The sequence below is a fragment of the Cariama cristata genome, unplaced genomic scaffold (assembly GCF_000690535.1).
Source record: "Cariama cristata isolate BGI_N322 unplaced genomic scaffold, ASM69053v1 scaffold8114, whole genome shotgun sequence".
NCBI classification, from domain to species: Eukaryota; Metazoa; Chordata; class Aves; order Cariamiformes; family Cariamidae; genus Cariama; species Cariama cristata.
Genome location: NW_009614611.1, coordinates 418 through 10,357, shown reverse-complemented (window position 1 = coordinate 10,357; position 9,940 = coordinate 418). Strand labels below are relative to the sequence as shown.

The 9,940-nt window shown below is 40.7% G+C and overlaps 1 protein-coding gene across 1 annotated transcript in view; it reads right to left on the bottom strand.

The window, feature by feature from the left end:
* LOC104161152 (FYVE, RhoGEF and PH domain-containing protein 5-like) overlaps positions 1–9,055 on the bottom strand; it is a gene marked incomplete at its 5' end in the record, with an annotated part of 36,428 nt that extends 27,373 nt beyond the window's left edge. Inside the window, 3 exons of the mRNA XM_009699483.1 lie at positions 4,277–4,335; positions 5,923–5,973; positions 8,963–9,055. Coding sequence (XP_009697785.1) covers positions 4,277–4,335; positions 5,923–5,973; positions 8,963–9,055 — 203 coding nt within the window. The remainder of the gene's footprint in view (positions 1–4,276; positions 4,336–5,922; positions 5,974–8,962) is intronic.
* Between the last annotated feature and the right edge of the window lie 885 nt (positions 9,056–9,940).

Below are 9,940 nucleotides of genomic sequence, written 5' to 3'. Positions count from 1 at the left end.
GTTGCCCTACAGTTCCCCTATAAGTCCTTGTGTATATAGTTTTCTTCATTCTCCTTAAAACTATCATCATTCTTCTTTCAAATATCCTTCACAAGCTACGATTAAAAAAGGAAAACGAAGCTCCACCCAACTAGTACTGCAGATGTGGGTGGCTGAAATCCTTCTTTGTCCATTTTTGCAGTAAACTGCAGCTTCCATCATATTATCATTATATCTATGCAGGAGGAACACCTCCCCAAGGAATTCACCAGCTGTTAATAGCAACAATGATTTATAGCTCTTAGCATCTCAGGGACTCTAACAGACTGTGGAAGTTCAGAGAGAAATACAAACCCTGCTTAGTTCAAGTAGCGAGTGTCTCCTAGAGTTACAGATAGACTTAATGCTATGCAGTGATGGTATGCCTTATGCCTCTGTTTGCACATCTGTAAATTGCAAATAATATTCTCCTACTTGATGAAAATGCTGTGGAGATAGTTAATATCATAATGTGTCTGAAAATCCTGTGTTAATAGTTCCCAGGGAAAAACTGCTAGAGTGTTATTATCATAAAACAAAACCACTAATAATGAATCATTGATATTCGGCAGAAAATGTAGATCGTAATTCAATGGTTCTGTCAGATTTTTGGAGCATAGTTTGATGAGCTGATAAGTGGCAGCAGAAATCTTCCTCCTTCTAGGTACATGCCAAGTCTAAATTATTGCTTAGAACTTCAGCCAGGTACATGACAAGTTACTAAGGCTCTATCTTGAGTGGCACTGTTCAATTTATTCTGTAATTAGAGTAACTTCTGAAATTCTTTGCATTTTTTAAAATCTGAGAGAATAAGAACTGCTGGTTGTGGCTTTTGTGGACGGGATATTAATTCAGGAGGACAACCTCTGATTTAGCAGAATATTGAACTTTGATTCTCATGAACCTGTGCCTTCACAAAACCCACAGCATTCACACAGATGGGAAAGAAGGAAATTTTGTTTCATCTCTTCCAGGCCACAGTTTTGAAAAAGAGCAGGTGTGCTCTGATGATATGATAAAAAATGAAGTGTAAAAATCTGTGTGGAATTTGTGATGAAATCGTTCCAAAACAGACATTATTAATAGCAATTATTATACAGTCTGTGACATCTATAAAACTCAGATACGGTGATGTTCTTCAAATTAAAGCATGGCTTAGTGGAGATAAAATCATTACATGGTAATGCAACACAGCAGATTTGATTTTCGCCACTTACGTATACTTCTAACTTCACAAAAGTATTCATGGAAATCTCCCACAAATCTGAGTGAAATCTAAGGAAGCAGAGGTGCCACAAAAAGATGTGTGACCTTGATCTGTTAGAAACTGAGCTCTTACGGTTCTCATCCTCTAATACAGGTATCCCTAAAGCTCTGAGATTACAGTGGAAGCTTTTAATGAGATCTCAGTTTTATACTGGAATTTTTTTTTATTTTGGTACAAAGAATGCTTTAATAATGGAAAAGTATGATTATAAATTCTTTGCATGAGGAGAAAGAAAATCAGAATCAAACCCGTTAAAAACTTTGCTCAGTAAGTCTGTAGTTTCAGAGTCATTCTGTAGAGGGGCCAGATTACATTTCTTTTGATGATAAAACTCTAGGCTTGTTAGACCACAGCCTCCCTGCAATCTACATCTGTTGTTTTGTCTTAGTAACAGAATAGTGTTAATGTAGTAATTAACTCCTGGTTATTGCTGTCAATGCTGAACATCACTCAGAATTAATATGTATGAATGTCATTGTTTCCATGCATCTTGCTTTTCTGTTACGCTTCTCTTTCCTTTCCTTCTCCTCCTTCACCATTATGTTTGGCTGTAATGCAACTACCGTTTCATCTACAAAGACTTCCCTCCCAGCTTTTGTCCCTATCCTATCTACTATAATGGCCGATGACAAAATAGTTTCTGCTGATACCCAAAGTATCTTTAAATAAAGATGAGAGTAAGCAACCAAAGGCATCAGCATAGCTGATGATAGTTTACACTCAGCAAAGGTGTTCAGGCTGTCTGCTTGCTGAAGCAGAGTGTGCCGCTTTGTTTACACATGATTCATGTTTGGACTTTTCCTTAGCAATCAGGAGGAGTCAAAAAAGTGCTGTCTTTAAAATGAAGGTTTGAAGGTTTTGGGTTGTCACAGAGCCACATCAACACAGCAAATGGGCTGATGTTACTGTATGAAGGGGGAATGTGTTCTGAGGTAGATGTGCTGGGACGGGGTTGGGGGTGGAGAAGCTTGGAGCAGAAAAGTAGAAATGGATTTAAACCAAATCAGTAAATCCAAGCTTTTTTAAGTTTGCATTGAGTGAAAATGCAGATCTGAATTTTGAGTTTTGACCTTAAAAACCTTGAACTTCACAATGCTCAAAATCTTGATCTGTTGTCATGGCTTGAGATCATCTCTGCACAAAACCAGAAAACCACCAGTTGGACTTGATGTTGAGATGTGGTAATTTTGCCACTGGCTTCAGGAAAAGCAGGTTCAGAGCCTCAGTCTCAGTTTCTAGCTATCAGATGGGAAAGGAGGCAGATGCACGAAGACAGGTTTCTCTATTCAGGAAATAGTAATTTTAACTACAACTTATCCCTTTCAGATACAAATATTAGAAAGCTTGGGTTTTGTCTGTCACTGGCCACGAGGAGATCATCATTGACCTCAGTGCTCTGCAGCAGCCCATGAACACATGGGCTCCATTTATGACTTTGGCATACATATCAGAGACATGGCTTTTAAACCTGAGCAGCAGAGATTTCCAGATGTGAGCAAAAGTTGACATGATTGGTTCTTGTGTTCATTTGCTGCAAGCAGATGCTTCCACTTCTCTGAACAAAGCATGAAAGCTTCAGTTTTAACAGATGAAGGGCACATTGGGTTTTGAGACTCTTTCATTCTTACGTCCCAAGCTGTTGCAAAAAACATCCTTCATCTAGTTGACCTACTGCATTTTCACCCTGTCACACGGTCTGAATTCACTGCCTCACCCCACCCAGTACTTCCATTCCCCAGCAGCCAGAGGGCAAAGGCGTTAAAGGGAATATGCTGAGTCAGCAGTGCTGATGCATAGCTGTAGTGGCCTCCAGCATGTTTCTAACAATTCCTGTACATTCATTCTTTCAACCTTAAAACCCTACCTGAAAACAAGCTCTTCTAAGAGGGTTGATATTTAATTTCTTCCCTTTGTCTGCATTGATGCCCAGGGTTTTTTCTCTTTGTCTCTTGAATTTCATGTTTTGATGCCTGAGTGATTATTAACAGCCATCTCTCTGCTCAGTAAATGAAATTATTATTTCATTTGAATTCAATTGAATTCAAGTGAATTGAATGCCATCTGTAATTAACCATAGGGATGGGTGTTTGCAATGCCAAAGAGTTCTTTAATTGAGCAAAGGCACAGCAAAATCCCAATGTAGGATGTTAAATTCAGCAGTGTTCAAATGAGAAGTAAAATGTGAAAGCTTCCCAAAAATACATTCCCAATCACTTGAAATCCGTGTGACCCAATGCAGTGATAAAATACTTAAGATGAGACACCTTTTGAGAAAGAAACACTTCAGTGTAACCACTTGCTATTGGATGAAATGCAGGATGCCTGGGAATGAGGTGCTTTGTTCTCTAACATGCATGCTGTTGAACAGAAACCACATAATAGCCAACATCTTCCTTAGCAACTGCACGTACTCCTTGGTAATCTAAATGCCATGAAAAGAAGTGCTTAAAAATGTCATTTTTTGAAATTTTGGGCTGTATTATGACTATTTTCTAGGTCTAACAAGCCTAGAGTTTTATCATCAAAAGAAATGTAATCTGGCCACTCTACAGAATGACTCTGAAACTACAAGCTTACTGAACAACATTTCATTGGGGGAAAAATTATGGAAAAATTATGTAAATGAGCTCAGAATGGATCTTTGACAGTACATTTGTGATGTCTTCAACATTTTGTATCTAAAAACATCCCAGGCTCGAAATAGAACCATGAAAATTTCTGTCTCTCATTTCATTGCTCCACATAGCATTTCAGCAACCCCAAGAGGGAAAAAAACTGTGCTGCTTGCTATGGTGACTTAACATCTTGCACAGCTGCACTAAAGGGCATAGACCTCCTTCATATCTGCAATACTGTAAACTAGATCTCTATAAACCCTGTAGTCTCACCCTGGAGGAAGCTTCAGAATTTAGCGGAGATACATATTCACTTCAGCAGATGTGCAGAAAAGACACTATCAATCAGGAGAGCATTCATCATGGTAGGACTCACCGCTTGGAGCATGCTGTCGTTGGCTCGGTCCGTGATTTCAGAAACAATGAATAAGGCAGCTGAGGGATGAAGCAAACAAACACCATAAATCACATAAAAGAGTAGGAAAATAACCCAAATCCCTTCTGTTTGCAAGGGCATCTTTAAAAAAAAAAACAAACAACATCCCCAGCAGCAGCTCCTTTAACTTCTTTGGCACCTTCAGAATGCGACTGCCCAGCAAATTTAAGACATGGCACAGTGCTGTCAGTTCCCCTTCCCTCATCATTCTCTTGTATGAAACTCTGCATCACACTTGTGCCGACCAAGAGAGCTCATGAGGTCCCTTTTAAGCACCTAGCACAGCACAAAATCTTTCTATGGTGTTTTCTAGTTGTGTATTTTTGGCAATTGGAGCTTGTGGTAGGGAGAGATTAATGTAACTGAGCTTTAGCCATCGAAAAGCATGGCAATCTAAGGTGATTCCGCTTACTGCTGAGGGAGAGGACAGGTCATTGCTTTCTGACAGAAGTATGTATGAAGTGGTGACATCAATTAACACCTGGTTAATTCTGGTGGACACTGGCAAATAACCTGGGCCGGGGCATGTTTGCTGGCCCTCAGGGCAGTGGCATAACATGGCTCAGGTCCTTATCTCAAATTTCTTCCCCTGTGGAACAGGGCATCCTATCGGTTTCTGGGCATAATCTGGGAGCATGCTAGCCATCGCTGGGTGGAAACGTGGTAAGCGAGCGCTAACCACAAACAAGATAGGCAATTGTGGCCACAGGTCTTGAGTGTCTGCCCTAGCCTTGTTTAAATTACTGGTATAGCTGTAGTCCCACTCTCAGTGATGAGGGTCCTAAATCTTGCATGAGGCTCTACTCTTGATCAGAACAGACGGACCATCAGTCAGTTGCAGACCTTATTGCTATGAGTTTGTTTGGATTTACACTCAGTGTAACAGAGGTGAACTGGTTTCATTAATACATTATTCCTGTTTAGTCCAGCCTGGAAGCTACTCCCACTGAGGCCACAGCTAAACTTTGCATTGACTTCAGTGGCAGTAAGAGACTTCTGCTTTATCCATCTGATCAGTTTGAAGGGATGGTGTTAACAGCTGAACATCTGGGTTTGTTCTTGATTGTGCAGACCTAATTTTAATGCAATGTCTTTCAATTTTACTGAGGCTTAAGGAATCCATAATACAGATGCACAATTCAAACCTCCTGGGTTTCTCCAAAGTTCACAGAGCACAGCAGGCATACTATAGATAATGGTACACAAACAAGCAGGTGGAGCCATCCCAATTGACTTTACAGTGACCAGGCCAAATACGGTTGGAGCCAAAGAGGACTAGGATTTCCCTGATGACTGGGGCACAGTCTACAATAGATGCACCATGCTTGTGTAGATGATAATTTCTTCTTCTGTAAATTCATCATGTCAAAACTATAGGAAGATCACGTTTCAATGAAAAAAAGACAGGGTTCTTGCCCTAAATAATTTGTCTAAATTAGTCATCAGTTCTTATAGATCTTACCTCTAAACTATTAACACAAAATCTTGAAAATAATCCTCTTGCATATACTACTAGTATAGATCCTGTACTTATTTAGAAGCAGAGTTATCAAAGCAGAAGTTTTGTTCTACCCATTTCACTTTACCTTGTGTGGCTTCATACTCTGTAGAATCAGGGCAAAGATTATTCAAGTAATCTGTAGAAAATAATCAAACACAGACATCCAGTAATCAGAATACAGATCCACATAATTTGTAGTGTTATTAGCTAAAACATAAAATCCTAATCATAGAATCATAGAATGGTTTGGGTTGGAAGGGACCTTCAAAGTTCATGTAGTCCAACCCCCTTGCCATGGGCAGAGACATCTTTCACTAGACCAGGTTGCTCAAAGCCCCTTCCAACTTGACCTTGAACACTTCAGGGATGGGGCACCAACGGTAATGTCCCATATAGCTTTATTCCCAAATAATTAAGTGTATATAGCCTCTTTGCAAAGCAAAACTCATCTTCAGCTGCATTCTACTTTGAGAATCAATGCAAGAGCATTGATACAGATTTGGACTCACCACATAACTTGGCAGGTATAAACGAATAAACAGAGAGTGACAAAAATATTTCCTTGTTTCTCAGCCAAGAGAATTGCTGAGAAGCACTACTTTACAAATAATTGTTCTTCAAATGAGTTCTATTTTCCCATCTGAATGAATGGTGTTGGCTGTTAGTGACTGATTTTCTGTATTTATACCAAATTAATTATATGCATTTTACAGACACAGGAAGGAGACTCTGGTTCTGTACAGGCAGAGTTCAATGATTACTACTGAATTCAATCATATTCTGAAAATAGGTTCTGTAAAATACAAACCATAGGACTTACATTTACAGGAGTTATATGTGCAGGAATTGTATACAAACCTTTAACCTGTCAGTTTTATTTGGACTACTTGCCTTGGATCATCTGTCTGTTCTTTGTCTGGGTCTTTATGCTTTTAACGACTCTAGTATATGAGTGCCAGCATTTTAAAAGCGTAATCCTGAAATACTTCATTCTTATCTTTCTGATGAATCCAGGCTCCTAAATTCTGCATCCAAGAACTAGGCCTCTATGCTGAGAATAGTGCCGTGCATGGACATCCATTCCCTTACATGTCCTATCCATATACGTTTCTCTTTCTAGTTCTGTGCCCTCCCTGGCTTCCCAAAATCTACCTGGCTTTTACATGCATTCAGGAAAGCATCTGCCTGTACTCAGGCAGGAAGGGGTTGTGCAGTGTTATCAGGCAATATTTAGCATGCCTTTTCACAGCTGCAAGCTCCGTCCTTGGCTATGGACATTCAACTGAGTGGGCAACTCCTTTTGGCTGTAGTGCAGTAATTGGCAACCAATATCCTCATAAAATACCCTTCCTTATCTGGTAGAAGCAGCTGGTTATGAATACACAAGTACACCTGCATTTTAATTTTTTTACACTGTCTCGAGAGTCTGAAGGACTGCAGTGTTCCAGACCCACTCTGTCCTAGCAGGCAAAGAGGGGCTTTGTTTCTTGAAGAACTGAAGCAGTAAACCTATTTTCTGGAATATCTTCCAGCAGACCTTATCTCACTACACACAAAAGCTTTCACTTTCCCAGTTAGTGCCAGTACCTGAGACAAGAAGGAGCTCAAGTTGCTTCAAGTATAGATGGAATCCAGTCACTGGAGCTGCACTGAAACCCTTCCAGCTCTCCCACAAAATACCATGCTTCATGTTTGCAATTTACCTCATGGACCACAGAAATGGGCAGAGAAAATGGAGTATAGTGGGGGTGTTTCTGACAGGGCCATGCCGAGACCTTTTTCTTAGATGCATCATTTGTATGCATGCACTAAACCCACTGTAAGGATCATGTGAGACTACTAAGAACTGCAACCCGCAAATCTGGAAAGTTACCCTTAATGTAGACACACCCAGAGAAGGAAGCAAGTCAGACAGAAAAGAAGTCCTACTATTGGCATCCGGTGTTCATTTCTATTGCTCGTACTAAAAAGCAAAACCAGCTGTCGATAATGACTTGCATCCTTGATCAAAGTGTCTCGAGCAAGATGAAACTGCTACTAATCTGTGTTGTGAATAAAAATTTCATACGGTCTCTTTGTTCTGCTGCATTTATAAGAGTCCGTTCTAATATGCTATGCCCCTCATTGGCTGCTGAGTATGGGCAGGGTTTATGGCTTCCTTTTCACTGTCCCACGCATAACTCTTCACCCACACATACACATGCTCCCAAAACATTTCTCCATCTTTATGTCTATGGATCCTTACTCTTTTGTATTCTGATCTGACTAAATTACTTGACAACACTGCAATTCATTGTTAGATTTCACCATTCCTTCCCCAACCAGTTCATTAGTTACAAACCTGAACTTCATAGTTCTTTCTAGGGGCCACATCCTGCTTCAGAAAGCTTCCTCCCATCCCGGCCCAGACTTGCTAGATTTGCTGTGGCTTGCAGAGAATGAGCCACCAGAGGGAACACAAGCTCCCTTGGAGACACTCCAGGTGGGAGTGATACATATGGTCCTGAATGTAAAGGGGAGGTGTTACTCTAAATGTGAAATCTGTAAATGTACTGTTAATGTCAATTTAGATGTCTGCCTCCTACGAGGCAGAAAAATTGGATTGGAATTTTGACTTGAACTTATCACTAGCCTTAGGTGTACTGTATATAGCACTTAGGGTGCGGTACTGGATACAACTGCTTTGTTGATGAAGTAGAAAGAGATGGTGCTTGCCACTGTCATAAAGGGTGCAGTGCAGAGTCCCCTTGCTGGGGACTGCTGTCCCCTACTGTCTCTGATAGTTGCCCTTCACATAAATAAAATCAAACCTGTTTGCTGGCAGCGAGGCTGAACTCTGCGTCTCCTAATTCACAGAAGGAAAAAGCCAAGAAGGAATGGCTAAAAGCACCTGACTTTACACTTGTTTGTGACCTTTCAGCATGATTGTGTTGGAGAAGTGCTTACTCCTTCCCAGGCTCCCTGACTTTTCCAGAATCCTGTACTAAGCATATTGAAGTTCCCAGGAAATCCCACACTGCGCCAGCCCTATTTCAGCTGTCTTGGCATCAACATGTGGCACAGTGGAGGCACAGAACATCATGGGAGGGTTTCCACTGTGTACTTTTGAGAGTGATTTTACTGACCTGTGAGCAGCACACGATACTGGAAGACACGCTGCACCACTTTCAAAAGCTGGTGTTTCACATTCTGAGGGCTGCCACCAGAGCTCTGCTGTCCTCGATAGAAGGGAAAGGAAACACAAAGATCAGGGGTATGTGAGCTCAGCAGCAAACTGTTGTCTCCACTTCATGTGTACTATGAAAGTTTGCTACCAGTTGCATGCACACATTCCATTGAACCATTCCCAATTTACCTGGCTTTCTAGGGGGTATTGTCTTTGTGACTAGAAAGAAGTACTGTAAGCAGTTTATTTCCTATGGCATCATTCACAAATAGTTTGGACTCAGAAGGAAAAGGGAGGAAAGTGAGTATCGTTTAGAAGGTAAAAGTTGGATAAAGATTTTAGGGTGGCATCTGAAGACAGAGGTATCAGATCTCAGTGAAGCCTGTCATTGTTGTTCCTTTTTTGGACTGAAAGTTTCTTCTGCCTGCAACTTTTTAGTATCAGATCTCAGTGAAGCCTGTCATTGTGGTTCCTTTTTTGGACTGGAAGTTTCTTCTGCCTGCAACTTTTTTGTATCTTATTTCAATACATGGAATTGAGCAAAATACAGAAAAGCATCTCCCTGTGATTGAGTTGGAACTGAATGTCCAGAGAGTGTTTACAAGAAAATATAGTGAGGTTGTGATCTGATTTAAAGATCAGCAGAAAAGAAGTAGCATTTTTCTCTTTACCTTTAATCTTTAGATTCAACCCATTGCATGTCACTGCATATCAGACCCAGTCAGCATGGGTTTATGAAAGGCAGGTCCTGCTTGACTAACCTGATCTCCTTTTATGACAAAATGACCCACTTAGTGGATGAGGGAAGGGCTGTGGCTGTTGTTTACCTGGACTTTAATAAAGCCTTGACACAGTTTCCCACAGCATTCTTCTGGAGAAACTGGAGGCTCATGGCTTGGACGAGTGTACTATTCGCTCAGTAAAAAACTGGCTGGGT